The sequence below is a fragment of the Squalius cephalus genome (genome assembly GCF_949319135.1).
Source record: "Squalius cephalus genome assembly, chromosome: 11".
Classification (NCBI taxonomy): domain Eukaryota; kingdom Metazoa; phylum Chordata; class Actinopteri; order Cypriniformes; family Leuciscidae; genus Squalius; species Squalius cephalus.
In genome coordinates this window covers 14,326,214-14,342,015 of record NC_137132.1, presented here as the reverse complement: position 1 = coordinate 14,342,015, position 15,802 = coordinate 14,326,214, and the positions used below count along the sequence as shown (strand labels likewise).

The 15,802-nt window shown below is 37.2% G+C and overlaps 1 protein-coding gene across 4 annotated transcripts; it reads left to right on the top strand.

Moving 5' to 3' along the window:
- Positions 1–471: 471 nt before the first annotated feature.
- On the top strand, positions 472–15,102 carry sytl2b (synaptotagmin-like 2b). Of its 4 annotated transcripts, none has more exons than XM_079885274.1 (19): positions 472–545; positions 2,068–2,276; positions 4,095–4,246; positions 4,370–4,490; positions 4,924–4,990; positions 5,932–6,049; positions 6,151–6,975; positions 7,639–10,155; positions 10,827–10,919; positions 11,157–11,210; positions 11,328–11,416; positions 11,499–11,603; positions 12,018–12,187; positions 12,273–12,375; positions 12,852–13,013; positions 13,134–13,212; positions 13,780–13,879; positions 13,965–14,170; positions 14,283–15,102. In XM_079885274.1, exons 2-19 carry the CDS (start codon positions 2,176–2,178, stop codon positions 14,429–14,431), a joined length of 5,211 nt encoding a protein of 1,736 aa, XP_079741400.1. In that variant the 5' UTR covers positions 472–545; positions 2,068–2,175; the 3' UTR covers positions 14,432–15,102. The 4 variants fall into 4 exon arrangements, with proteins under 4 accessions (XP_079741400.1, XP_079741398.1, XP_079741401.1 ...); XM_079885272.1 differs by having other exon boundaries at positions 13,119–13,212; XM_079885273.1 differs by having other exon boundaries at positions 501–545; positions 2,009–2,276; positions 13,119–13,212.
- The last annotated feature ends 700 nt before the right edge of the window (positions 15,103–15,802 follow it).

Genomic DNA, 15,802 nt, shown 5'->3' with positions numbered 1-15,802 from the left:
TATCAATGTATAACAACAGACGATATTTTTAGATAAAGTGGAAGGCGCACTTAGTAATTTTCCCCCACATTATTATTATTACTATTAAAAATAATAAAACGAATAGTTATGAAATAAAATTTCACTCCACTGTTTTTCATGGATGGAAGTGAAATTGACAGTAAAAACAAGACGGTAAGCAACAAGGGATTCACTACAGTGTGACAAATGTCAAACCACTTGAGCTTCAAATATAACGTTACAGAGTGGCAAAACATATATGTCATCTCAACTGATACTGAAACTTATGAAGAAAAATAAACGGACAGTGTTTAAGATTTTTTACATTCTTTTTGCAACAACTTATTTCAATGCGTTAACTTCGTTCGTCCATACTCCCGACTGGAACGTTCTATCTTGGCGCGTCGCGTCGACCGCACAAACGCAGTCTTTGATTGGTCGACTAGGAGCCGACGTCAAGAGTCCGTCCAACCCTGAGAGACGCGTCGCTCACACAGTGTAGATGTGTTCTGCTCTGCTGTACTACATTCTGCCACGGAAATAAGGTGAGCTGAAACATTTCATCTGGACATACCTGTCGTTATGTTTGTGAAGAGTGTTTTAGCACTGTAGAATATATTTACGAACATCTAGTGCTTTCATGAATACATTCTTGAAGGCTTTCATTGTGTTTTTGGTCTCGAGTAAACTATGAAAAATAAGCTATTGGTTAATTGACTGACATAACTCATACAAAGCAGAATTTACACTGTAATACTAGACTACTAATCTCCGGTTGGTCTGCTCTTGAGTTCACTATTGTAGCCTACAGGTAATGCATTTATGATGTTTAAATATAAATGCACTACGAATTCAACAGAAAAAGTTTCAAAGTTAAACATTAAAAAGTAAAAAATGTGAAATTATTTTACATTTCCAGAAAAACAACTGAAAAAAAAAAAAAAAAAAAATTCTACTGGGCTTCTTGTAGTGAAATTATTTTACATATCCAGAAAAACAACTTTAATTTTATGTAGCCTATCACTTTTAGTAAACAGGATAAGTAACTATATCCTGTTTACTAAAAGTGATAGGCTACGTAAATATATTACATTGCATAAAATACTTGCTAAGAACTTATTCAATTTAAACTTAATTTAATTTGCAATTAAGTGCCTCATTTGAGGAGTCAAAAGCCTTTTGGACAGTAACAGGATTCAGGATATGGCATTATAGCATCATGTATTGCAGATCAGTTATCATGTTAAATCCATTACTCGTGTGCTGTTGATACACTGGTTTTGTTTGTGTAATTCTACCAAACAGTTATTCATTATTTCTTGATTTCAACTCTCATTAGAGAATATGTATTCCTATTCACCCTTTTTTAAGCTCCTCAGCCATGTAAAGTATTAACATCTCATTGATATGTTTTCTTCGCTGGTTGTTTGTATAATGTAATGTATAGTCTAACTTTGTCATTTATTTGAAGCTTGTTTTGATCAAGGTGTAACCCAGAGTAAATAGTGTCTCAGTGAGCTGTTTTCAAATATTTGCACAGCTAACTTGATACACTGGTGTCTTAAGTTTTATAGATGGTCATATGATCATGTAAGGAAACAAGTTTTTTTTTTTTTTTTTTTAAAGATAGATCCAGGAATTTGCTTGTTTTTCTGTGCATATCAGAGCCATCTAATTTAATTAATAGTACATATTAGAGCCATTATCGGACATGACTCTTAAGTGGGATCAGCATTATGCAATTTATGTTCAACGGAAAACTTAATAATTTTCTGTAAATGTGCTTGATCTAAAAGTCTGCCCCTTCTCATGGTCAACTGACAGTGCCGTCACATGTTTTGTCTAATCTCAGCATTCTCCAAACTGGCCCACACTCGGCTTCATTGTGCACTTATTTAGAACTCACATTTCATTTCAAATTATAGCAAATTCAGCATACAAATTAAGTTACATTTTTCCTTTCCATTAAATAATGACTTAATATTACCCTAATTATTTTCTTTTGAAGCCTCTTGACCTGAAAGAGACTAATGGAGCATCTCAGAGGTTTTGATGTGCTCATTACAGGTGCCGTAATTGCGCATAATGAAATGAAGGTGAATCAGGAGCAACAATAGATAAGCCTTCTGAGCCTTTGCACAAGAGTCTCAAACAGTGAGAAGAACAACGGCCATCATGATAGACCTCAGCCACCTGAGCGAGGAGGAGCAGGAGAAGATCATGACCGTTTTAAAGAGGGATGCTGAGCTGAAGAAAGCCGAGGAGGAACGAATAAAGTAAGACTGCTCAGACACAAACCTTTATTAGGGTAAATGACCCTCCTCTATTATTGCAAAAGTGTAGTTGATATGAAAATATCATGCAGTGTGATATACTATGATATGAAACCATTGAAATGTTTCCATCTTGTTTAAATATTATAAATGACATTTTATAACCTCACATAAACAGATTACACTGAATATTTCTATTCTGAAAAATAAATTTTAAATGAACTGCAAAATGCTACAAGGTAAACAGAATGGTGAAAAATAGATGGTGACCAGTTATATCACCTGAAATACACTTTCCATTATACATTTTATATATATACACACACACAACCATTCAAAAGCTTGGGGTCAGTAAGTAAAAATTGTATTCAGCAAGGATGAATTAAATTTATCATAAGAGACAGTAAATACATTTATAATGTTACAAAAAGAAATGCTGCTCATTTGAACTTTCTGTTATCAAATAATTGAAAAAAAAGTATCAGTTTACAAAAATATTACATTGATAATAAGTTAATACATGTTAATGAAAATTTCTTTCTTAAAGTTTTGTAAAATGTAATAAATGTTTCTTGAGCATTTAATCAGCATATTAGAGTGATTTGATTAATTACAATGGAAAACATTGAGTTATTTATAAACTAATTTATTTTAAATTTCAATGTATTACTGTTTTTATTGTATATTTGACCAAATAAATGCAGCAAAAACGCATGTAAAACATCACTTGTAAACAACTCAAATGCACATAATTGTCATTTTACACTTATTCAATTAAATACATCAAAATCCAACATGAAAAAAACAAACAAGGCATTGATCCACAGACAAACAGTGAGGTGTTTACCCACATGAACGCCGCTGCACTAGCAAATTATTTGTTCTCGTGTTTAACGCTTTGAATGGAGACGGGAAATCTACATGAAAGAAAGAATGCAGAATCTGGCCATGTCTGGGTGATTTCCTTGTATTCAGCCTCAACCTTACTCAACCTTGTATAAAAGGATTAAGTCTACCCTTGTGGAATAATTGTCTTGGCCTTTTCACATGACCAACATAGTTTCCACTCCTTCAAAAGTGAAGATGTGTTCCAATGGTTGTTTCCAAACACATGATTTTAATCAAACCATTTTGAATCACTCCAAATGCTCACAATGTCTCTATTAAGGTTGTTTTGTAATGGTTGTTTTGTCATTTGTACCATTTAACAGTAACCAGCTCTCAAAACAAGTCACAGTATAATTATTAGTCTCAACATCTTGGGTTGTTTTTCTTAAAAAAAAGAAATTTCAATAAAACTCTTCATTTAACAGGGTACAGCTACTTGGATACTTTGATAATACCTAAGAAGCAACCATTATGAAAGATTTGGCATTTGCAAAGCAAACAGTCAGTATTGAAGACAGTGTACTGTATAAACCAATGAAGGAAGAGTTTACCCACACTCTTTGGTCATATGGAATGTTATTGGTTTAGTAGACTCTAATACAGGAGAGCTGTGTAACATAATAAAGTAATAAAGTGCAATGAGATACCAACATTTGGAAAGCCCAGTTTATGATCCTAGTACTCAAAGGACTGCCTGACACATTTGTACATAAAAAGAATTTAACATTTTGAGAGCAAACAACAGAAAATGTGATTATTGCAGTGCTTTCTTCCCTTGATTGCTGGAGTAAACTAATTTGCGCACTATGGAATGTACGGTATTTGTCCAAAAGACATGTTGAGGTGAGACTATGTTAGATGCATGTTGCTGAGAACTGCACTCGTTTCTTTTTTTTCTTAGTAAATTTGAAGGTTTCGCTCATTTGATTCCAGACAGCTGCAGAAAGCCGTCCCAGAGGAAGACAGACGCAAGTATTTGTCAGGAGAATGGTTCTACGAGGTGAAGTCACAGAGACACCAGGACAGGATTCATGGCTCTGACATCATATTGGCGTCAATGAATCAAAGGAAATCATCAGTTGTTGGTGAGACCAAAACACCTACAGTTCACACATGCAACTCTTTCAGAAACCTTGACTTGATGCTTTGTTAGTGAGCCTATAAACAGCACTAAATATCAGTAAACATCCCACTATCCTTTTATATAGAGTTTTTAACCAAGCCATGGGGCGGCAGATCAAGAAGCATCAGCAGAAAGGATAGTGATGGCATCATGACGTCACCCAAAAAAACACAAACTACTGAGTCCTCAATGCAGCTAAAGGAAAGGTAATGGTACATGTTCATGTACAAAAGCAAAGTAGTTGACAGTACCTGATCAACTGTTTAGTGCTGCTGGCATAATCCTACACTGCTTGATCCATTTCTTATAGTAGTAGCTTGATATTAATTAATTTATCTAGAAGAATGGGGTAATAACTGTTCACACTTGCCAGAACTCTTTGGTTTGCACTGTGTGTGCAACCTCCACCCTTCCCAGGTGCTTGTGTGCTTTACAGGTGTGGATACCTCATGATTTCAATATCTTTATGACTCGACAAGGGTCAACAGAGGAGTTTGCTTGCTGTACTTTTAATGCTCTTAATTGATCCTGGTCATTACAGGATCTCTTGTAGAACTTGAGTCCAAATCATCTGGATATCTTATACATGCAAGCATGCATAACAATAAATGAACAGGTTACTATTTGTTTTGAAATCAGGGAAAACGGTGACACATTAGAGCTCCAGCAAGAAAAGCTAAACATAGGCATGAGATCACCATCCAAGGTATGTAAGTGCTCACAGAAATACAAACATATTAGTGTCAGCTCCATTCACCATTACTGTATATCCTTGGGAGAAACACTTAAAGGGATCATATCATAATGGAATTAAAATTTCAAAACATCCTCTCCAGTCCAGACGGACCATTTATTAAAAATGATGTGGGAAAATGGCTCCTTCACTCTTAAAAATAAAGATTCCAAAAGTGAAGAATCAGAAGAACCATTTTGGGTTCTCCAAAGAACCCTTCATTGAACAGTTCTGAGCATTTTTCTTAGTGTGACAAACATTTTAATATTCTAAAGAACGTTTTCCACTATAAAAACCCTTTTATATGGTGGAAAATGTCCATGGATGTTGAATGTTTTTCATGGAACCATCAATGCTAATAAAGAACCTTTATTATTTAAAAGTGTACTGAACTTCCATGACTTACAGCAAAATGCATTAACATGTGGCTGCCCACTACATTAAGATGAAAACACCAATTTATAATCAGAAACTTGGCCTGCCAGGTCAATATGAGATACCAAGGAGGAAATATGATAGATTTATGATCGTCATAATATAACACAGGCTGTGCAAAGAGGCAGTTACTGAAGGATTGAACAGAGCAAACTACAGTATACTGGACTCTACAGCAGACCTGCAGCTTGTGAGTAAACACAGCTGTTTCTCATGTATGTATCGGAGAGAGGGTGGAAAATGATCATAAATTTTATCAGGAAACTAGTTTTGGCACTTTCAGTAACAGTATAAAGAATTATAAAAAAATTATTTCACAAAAATGTATGATATGACCCCTTTTAAGTCCACGTCAATCTAGTGTGTGAATTGTGGGTGAAAGTTAATGTTATATGACAAATAAATCAATATGACATCAATAATCAATGCATTTCTTCATTGCTTCTTTTAACAAACTTTGCCTCTTTACCTGGTTCCAGCCAAGACACAACCCATTCAACAGTGTTCCAATAGAGCTTGATTTTGAGGAGACTGATATCCCCTTTACATCAGGACCTGGACTCAGGAAATCATTAGACAGGGGCTCTGATTCACAAGGTTGATGTGACAACATTGTGTAATGTTCATTTATACTCAGAAGTTTTAAGAAACTTGTAATGTTTTGTGTTCTCCCTTGCTTACAAGTCTCACATTTGCAGTAAAACATCAGGAAGCAAGTAACAGTGAAGATAAAAGAGAGGTCTCTGACACCATACAAAACAGACCTCCTGGTCAAAAGCCTGTGCCAAAGAAGAGAACCAAAATCAACAAACCCCAGGGCTCTATCTCAGACAGCACCAGCTCTGTGTCCACCCAGAGCATGTCCAGCCAGAGTGTGTCCACCACAGCAGGCTCAGGTATCAGGTCTCCACCACCAAGAAGTATCCCCAAACACAGCTCAAATGAGCCAACTCTCAAGAGCCAACTGCGCCAACCAGTTGTATCTCTAAGCCATGTTTGCAAAAACACCAGCCAAGGAAAGGATCCTGAAGAATCTAGACTTTCTCTGGGAAATACAGAGGAATCAAGTAGCAAAATGGAAAACAAGGAGCCATTTAGCTCCCCTTCACCAATGAAGTTGCCAAAGTCACGTTTACCAGTGAGAGCTTCATCGCAACTGATAAACCCTCCGCGGGGCTTACAAGAGAAGCCAAAGATACAACCACGTCTAAGTCTGAACTCTATCACAAGAGCAGACGATGGCAGGAAAGTAGAAGAACCTCTAAAACAAAGAAGAGAAACAAATAGTTGCCTTCCTCAGTCACCAAGTATGGAATTGGAGGGCCAAAACATTTCTGGTGAAATTTATCTTCCTCGTGAGAATGTAATGTTTGCATTGACTGACAACTCTAAAAAGCCACTGGATGAGATCATTGCCCCTCAACCTACACAGCACAAATCTGAGATTGTGGAAAATCATGTGGCTCAGTTTCCAAAATTGGAAGCGATAAGAACTGAAGAAAATATGAAGAAAACTGCTGTTGGTATGATCCATATTTTTAAAAAGGAGTAGTTTGCCAAAACATTTGAATTGTGTCATTAACCCATCCTCTTTTCAAACTGTATGACTTACTTTCTTCTGCAGAACACAAATTAGATAAATTAATGACAATCTTGTTGAATTCTGGGTGAATTCAAAAACTATATAATGGCAATACACTGGGACTCACTCTAATGCTTAATATCATCCAAGTATGTGAGCTAAATATACATGTGTCTCACCATACATTTTCCAAATGTGCCGGAAAAACAACCTGACATTCAAGTAATTGTACATTCATCCAGCTTTTCACTCTCCAGTCCAGTAGTTGGTGGAAATGTTCACCTGCTTCTGCCGCTTCAACATACCCCAGTGTTCAAGATACTACCACCTAAATGGAATATTCACCCAACTAGATATTAATAAACTTTTCACCTGTGTGTATCCACCGTTGTGTTCTGCAGAAGAAATAAAGACATACAGATTTGAAATGACATAAAAGTTAGTAAATAACATAATTTTCATATTTGGGTGAAATAATCTTAAATTTAGAATAAATTAAATTATATATATTTTTTAATTAAATTATTGCTTTCAATAGTTACTTGAAATTTAAAATGCCTAGATTCTGCTTTGGTCGTTCAATGCTATACTGTTTGTCTTCCAGGTCAACAATTTCCCAGATCCCTCAACATAACAGATACATTCAATAAGACAGATGCCTCTTCTGACTGTGAGACTAGCAGCAACCCCCTTGTCTTCAACATAAAACAAAAGACTAATAACTCAAAACAGGAAAATGCCAAACTGGAGGTCATGACAGATGAACACATTCCGACACCTACTGATGAACAAGGAGATTCCATTGCCAAAGTTCTTGAGTGGTTTAGCAGAAGCTCAGACAGCAGTGATAGGCTTGATATAGAGAGCAATGCCCATGAAGACATGGAGGAGGACACCAAGATCGATGACATAGACTTTGAAGATGAGGTTGATCAGAGATCCAAACCAAGGGATAATGTGTACTTAATCATACCATGCCAGAGTGAAGAGATTCCATTAGAAGTCGATACGATATTTCTACAACAGACTGATTGGGGAAAGGAACAGAGTGTTGATGAGCCTACCCAAAACATTCCAAAAGAACGAAGATCTGAATCTGCCTCTCATATAGAACCTCTCATCAGGAATCTCTCTATTGATTCTGCTCTTACCGCAAACAATGTTCCTCCAAAGATCCCAGAGGTGAATATTTCTGTAGGTGGGAAAGTAAGTCAAAATGAGAACAAAACAGAAGCTTTTATCAAGAGAGAGGAAGTGACCAAAGTTAAACTGGAAAACACTGACATCAAGCATACTCGGCATCTGCCAAAAGAAAGACCAAGTGCTGAAGAGAATCAGCGACCAAAAATTGCCAATTTGAAATCATTCTGGGAGAAAGAAAACATTGGACCAAAGATTTTGATCAGCAAATCTAGTGCTCCTGGTATAACTGAACAATTAATCCCTAGTGATGTTAGCAGAAAGCCGACTGAATGTGTACAGGACCAACAGAGAAGTGAACAGAGCTTGAAAGCAACATCTCCAGGACATCAGAAAAAAGAGACAGTTGTGGAAGATTTAGACCTTGAGCATATAGGGAGTGCTAACACCATCTATAAACCCCAAGTACCCATTGTTACAGATGATTCAAAACCGCCATTGATATATGCTAATCAGAAGAATGACCAAATACTTGCAAGCTCTCTCTTAGACAAAGTAGGTTCTCTTCCACGTTTAAAATCATCTTCTCCATCACTTGACAGTGGATCCTTGCTATTGGGTCAAAATAGTGATAGCATGGGAGGCACAGTTAGCACACACAGTAGTGATGCAGATCACACCTCTCCAAAAGATTTAGAGGCAAAATCAAGAACTACACCAAGAACCAATCAAGTGCCTTTTGTTAAGCAGAATTCCCAGCAAGAGAACATGGCAGAGAGGATCAAGCAACTAAAGTCCTTCTGGGAGAAAGAATCTAAAACATCAGCAGCTCAAATCAGATCGACTACTACTGCTCGACTGAACCAAAGATTTACAAAGTCTGAGTTTGATCTCAGAACAATAGGTACAGAGTATGATGATGATGATGATGAGGAGGAGGACAGTTCTTCAGCCAGAGGTAGACTGTCTCCTAATTTCCCTGTGCAACCTCTACGGAAGGATAAGCCAGTTGTGATGGATGGTATGAGCACTTTACAGTTTAAGAACCTTCGTGACTTCTGGGGAGGACCACCTACAAAATCTGGACGAAGGTCACCGGTCCTTGAAAGTGGAATTCAGAGATCCTTAAGTCCACAAAGTCCAAAAGAGAGAGCCAATGTCAAAGACTTTGCTAATGACAGCCAGAATGGTAAAACATCCTCACCAGCCAAAACTAGAGCATTCCAGTCTCCCTCAAAGAAGAGGATTATGTCAAGACAAGAATCAAAAAACGATCAGTCAGATGGGGGCGAAGCAATATCCCATGGAGTGTCTCATTCTCTTCAGGCACAGAAAGGCTCTCAGAACAATTCAAAAGCCACAATGGTACCTAAACCTCAGGCTGGTCAAGAGTCACGACCTCAGCAGGGTAGAAGAAGCAACAAAGGCAGTCTAAATGGAAAAGCAAGTGCCATGCGACGTGCCACCAGCATGTTTTCAGTGAACTCTGCGTTTGAGGAGCAAAGCCAGGACTTACATCTTCAGTCCAAGAAGTCTCAGGGACCCAATATGCAACAGGTTAAGAAGACACCAGAAGCTAGCATTACACAGACCAGGAAAACACAAGAAGCTAGCTATACCATGTCAAAAACATCCCCAGAAATCTCTTGGAGAGACAGAGACAAAAATACTCAGAGAAGACCATCACGTACCTCAGAGGATTCCGACTCTCAACCTCTTGCTAGATCTTTCATTCCACGGGACTACCAACATTACCTTGGAATTACAGAAGACAGAAGTATATACACTCCACCTCCAGTTACAGAGCAGGTTGATAATTTTATCTGCACTTCATTTACATCATCTCCAGAGACAAACTGTAGCTGTAAGTGTTCCCCAGTAAAAACCAGTACTCCAGTACAGGGTTCCCCTGACCTCCAAACCAGGAAAGGGAGCCTGGGACTCCACTCAACCACACAAACTGATGGAAATGCCACTAAGGGTAAGTTTGAAGCTTTTTCTCTTATCATACTGTACAGGTTTCTCAAACGTTTTTAACCAAAGACCCCAACCCCTTTTATACTTGGAATACAATGCAAGATAAAAGTGTCTGTCAAATGCATGAATGCAAATCCATTGTATTTAAAATAAATAAATAATAATACACATTTTACATTTACATTCACACATTTGGCAGACATGTGTATCCAAAAGTTACTTGCGTTGCATTTAAGCTATGCATTCCTTGGGAATTGAACATGATCTTGGTGTTGCTATTGCCATGCTCTATTGTTTGAGCTACAGGAACACAAGTTTTATCAACTGCTAGGTGTAAAAATCGTAAATCTGATTGCTTCGAAAATTAATAATAATTTAATACTTAGGATTAATGATTTAGAAAAAGTTCCTAACCATAAGCAAGAAACATGTATGTGCATTCATAAAAGATTAACTAACATGAATTAATGTAGTTAAGTGCATTTACATCAGTGTTGTATAAGATGTTTCCACAGCTTTCTTTTCAAATGTTAAATCAAACAGATATAAGTGCTCACATTACACAATAGCACAAGAACAGGAAACACAAGTTCTCTCATGAACACATTCTTCTTGCTTGTTGTATTAATTCTTTATACCTTTATTGGATCAAACTGCCACTGTTAAATCTTGCAGGTGAAAATGAGAGTCCCATTCTGAAAGCTTTGAGACACGCTTCATCTAGACCTGTGTACCATAAGAGCATGGAAGACATCAGCCTTCTTCCTAGTGAGCATCAATTCTCTATTATGTCAAACACTTTGAACTGTAACAGAAAATAATTTAAATATTTTTTGACATTAGTTTTTCAACTAAAAATACCATATCCATATTTAGCTGTCTTTTTCATAGTATACTTCTAGTTTTACTCTTCCAGAGGAAAACACCTTATTGTTTGGCTTTAAATGGAGAGTTCACATGACAACAGAATCTGTTCTACTTTGTCATTGTGATCTCTTCTCTAAGGACAAGACCAAAAATTCAAACAAACAAATGACTACACGCAGGACAACTATGATGGCAAGTCTCAAACTTAACTTCTCATTTTATATTCAGTTTTAATTATATTGTGAGACACTAATCTTGTTGGCATCATATTTGCACATCTACTTGATTTCTTCTGCCATCTTGTTTCAGTCTCAGTTGCCCAGACTTCCTTCGCAACCTCAGACCCAGAGCACCTGAAGCAACTCAGCAAATCAGTGCCCTCATTTCTACAAAAAGAAGTTGGTTCATTTGTCATTTTTATCTAAGATAAAAGGCCAGGTCAAAATGCTCAAAATGTCTGCCGCTGTCCTGTCTTTTTAGAGTGATGGAGGAGAGAGTGACTCGGAGAGCAGTTCCCGCAGTGGCGTCCCACAGTGGAATAACAGACAATTTACTAACCTCAGCAACTACTCTGGCTCCACCTCTGTATGTTCATATACTGTATATTATATACTAAACTATTTACCAAGTTCTTTACCAAGCATATACTGTCAGATAATATACAGTAGTATTTATATTCCATATACATAGGCAAATGTACCCAGTAAATTATCCCATTTGCCTCAGATATAAATCATGAAGCACCATTCACAGCCAAGTTTACATCCGTAATCGGACAGAATCCAATGAAACAGGATATTCAATGAGAACAAAAGTAATGTTGGGCTTTATTTTATCCTGATTATGAATATAAACATAATTTTGCTCATGCACAGTGATGAATTGATCACAGTAAAACCAGAACATTTACTTAGAAATCAAACAGGGTCCAATTTAATTTGACGTTAAGCACATTGATGTTCTGGGAATGATTCAATATTGTATTTCCATTACCTTCAGGTCAGCGGCAGTGTTGCAAGCGTGTACAGTAGTGACTATAGCAGCGTTGACGTTCAAGGGAGCATCCAGTTTTCACTAAACTATGTGCACAAGTTGCGGGAGTTCCATATCTTTGTTGTTCAGTGCCAGAATCTGGCAGCAGTGGACAAGAAGAGGAATCGATCTGACCCGTAAGACTGCGATCTCAATACCACCCACCCCTTTCTCCTCTAAATAGATATTTTCTCCATAGGGAACTTGTGCTTTGTTTTCTAGGTATGTTAAGAGTTACCTCATACCTGATTCTGCCAATTTGGGAAAAAGAAAAACCGCTGTGAAGAAGAAAACACTGAATCCTACATACAATGAGATTCTTAGGGTAAGGAAATCGCTGGCAGAATAAGTCAGGGCCAGTGTTCACATTTTTATTGGAGCAAGCAATCATGTGTTTTACACATTTAATAACGTTGCTGATCAAATAAATGGTTTGATATATATGCACATCAGATTTCACACTGTTGCTTTTTCATAATTGTTTTACTGTTCATTTTGAGCTGAAATGTCTATAATAGGCTGTTTAACAGCAGGTTCAATTGTGACAACTTACCCCATATAGTGTGACAACATGCCCCACTATTGGGTGTGTTCAATTTACTGTACTCATTCCCATGCGAACGGTGGAATTTTAGGCTTTAAGAATTTAATATGTGTCTATACAAAAATGTACTTGAAAAATAACCCTAACATGAGAGATATTCACTGGATTAATACGTGACAGCTAGCCCCAGTGTCCCCTATATGCATCATACCAAATGCTTAATAATCTCCGTTCATTTTATTATTTGATGCATACAGTACAGAGTCCGAATGGAGTACTTGATGTCCCAGGTTCTCAACCTTTCAGCATGGCACAATGACACATTTGGTCGTAACAGCTTTCTGGGTGAGATAGAGCTTGACCTCTCGTTGTGGGATTTTAACGACACAGAGATGAAGCTTTTGCCTCTTAAACCAAGGGTACAGTATGAATGTGTCCATAATTTCTCTTAGGTGAAACTTGTGATACAATTTTAAAAGTGAAAATATTTAGTAAATGAAAATACAAATCTCTCTTGATTTCAGAATCTCTTCCCACAGACCACAAACAGCCTCCAGCCATTTGACTTAAGAGGACAGATGAGACTGGCCATACGTTTCCTGCCTCAGATCTCCCACTGTAAGGCTCCACCATTACAATCTTTTACTAATTACAATTCTGTCAGGACCACTATCGTCAAATACGATTGACAATTAGCATACAGTTTGGATTGGCGGAATGGTTCCGTTCTGGGCGAGAAGAGAGCAGCAATAACCCCCCTTAGGGTAAACAGAACAGAACCAACATGAATGTATTGCAGATATCATTAATTCAAGATTTTAAAGTACAACATAATTCGAGAATTTATTCTGATTCGAGGGGAATCAGAATGCCAAATCCTGACTGGGCGAGAGGAGGAGCTGGGGATGGAGGAGGGTAATTCGCTCCTGAAAAACGCGATAGCTGCTGATAATAGTGAAGGAGCTTATATATGTATACAGTGATAGGCGTCGTATTCATATAGGTAGACATGGATCAGCAGATGCGAGCCTGACTAACGTGACCTACCAGAACTGACTCTACACTTGATTATAATTCACATACATGCAGCTTATATACAGAAAGACTGCACATTATGTCAAAAATAAAGTCAAATGTCACAGATTTATCAATTGATCTGTGCGAGTGTTTATTTTTTCAATCCAGCAAAGAACATTCCTGGCTCTGGTGAAGTGCATATCTGGGTCAAAGACTGCAAGAATCTCCCTCTTATCAGAAGTCCAACTATTGACCCATATGTGAAATGGTATTATAATATGATTGCTTTGTATTATTGTGATATGAAAACATCTTCAAGGTCCCACTAAGTAATTGTTGAATTCTCTGCACAGCTTTGTACTCCCCGACACCAGCAAAAAGAGCCGTCAGAAGACCCGGGTGCTGAAGAGAACAGCCAACCCCATATTTAATCACACTATGGTGTATGATGGCTTCAAGGCAGAGGACCTAAAAGAGGCTTGTGTGGAGCTTACTGTTTGGGACCGGGACCGTCTAGCCAATCACTCGCTTGGAGGCCTGAGACTCGGCATGGGCACAGGTGCAGTCCAGTGTTGGGATCTTTGTGTGTTCTGAGATCTACAAACATAAACGCATAAAATACAAATTAACACAAATATATATGCATTTAATAAGTCAATCTTGTTTTACAGGCAGGAGTTATGGAGTACTGGTGGACTGGATGGACTCTACAGCAGAGGAGGTCACTTTATGGAGGAGAATGATGGAATCTCCCAATGAATGGGTGGAAGGCTTGTTATCACTGAGGATGGTAACAGCAGCCAAAAACACATGGAAATGAGATTACAGTGAATATTATCAAAGTCCACATACAATATCTTGCATTTGTTATAATTTATAGTAAAATAGATGCGGTTTCTGTCACATTAAGAAAGACATTCTGGCCCCCATTACACCTGGGATTAACATAAGTTTCTTATCCAGATAGTATTGTGTTATTCTTGAGCTGGATTTCACTTCAATGCGTGTCCAGTATGACTGAACAGAGAACCAAATTAATTTACCCACACAAAATGTAAAATGGGACTTACATATGTCCAGAGGTGGATGTTGGGGTAATTTTTCTAATATTATATTTTTTATTATATTTTTAAAGAAGTTGTTGAATTATGTAGTTAATGAGAATTCCTGAAAAGATATAGACATATATTTAAAAAAAAGAAAAGAAGCTAAAATTCAAAGCAATGGCAAAAAAAAAAAAAAAAACCCACCAAAAAATTGTTTAACCAGGAAAGGAGGAAGATGCAATATGTGTGTATTGCAATGTTGTGTCCCATAATTGGGATTGAGTTTGTTGCCAAGGATGTGCAAAATGTGCTGATGGTGATTGCCTTATTTGTAAAATACACCTGTACTAACATCATAGATATACTGTACCACAAGTAAAATAATGCTGGATACACCTGATAAAATAGCAGAAATATTATGAAAAGTGTAATAAATAAACAGAAAACTGTTTACAATGCAGAAGTTGTTATTTTTTCTTGATATATCAAAGGTATTTGTATATGGTTACAAATGGTGCCCTATGACTTATGCAATTACATATGTAAATCACTTCTACATGCACGGAATATCTGGATGACCCACAACTACATCGGACTAGCTAAGAAAGTGAGACTCCCTACAAGCATGCAATATTAAAATCTGTTGCCTTTGTTCATGGCTCAATTCCGGACACAATTGCTTTTAAGCTAATCGACTGAACCATAAATCCACATTCATGACAGTATGTTGACTAATGTATGTTGAGTAATGTTGACTGGCTAATGGCACCACATGAACATTTATTTAGTCAGAATAAATGGCTGTTTAAAAGGCTACCATGACCCCTTGAGCCTAAGCAATTTAGTCAGGAACAATATGAAACTTCTGATCCATAGCACCACCTAGTGAGGAGAGCGCGGTTTCTCACATGCATACTTGCAATGTGCATGTACTAATAAATAATATGCCATTATATTAAGTACATAAACCACAACATCGTATTCTCAATCATTCAAACGAACGGCTAGTTTAAAACATATCAAACCAATTAAACAGCATAGAGGGAGTACTGAATTGCACTTGTATTACATAACTATAGAATTCTGACAATGCATGCAAATACAATACACCACTATTGAAATCTGGTGCAAAGAGCCTCAGAAAG

Coding starts and splice junctions, on each gene's coding strand:
- sytl2b (XM_079885272.1), top strand. CDS start 2,176: ATGATAGACCTCAGCCACCTGAGCGAGGAGGAGCAGGAGAAGATCATG. Junction 10,920..11,156: donor AGACATCAGCCTTCTTCCTA/GTGAGCATCAAT, acceptor CTCTTCTCTAAG/GACAAGACCAAAAATTCAAA. Junction 12,188..12,272: donor AAGAGGAATCGATCTGACCC/GTAAGACTGCGA, acceptor TTTGTTTTCTAG/GTATGTTAAGAGTTACCTCA.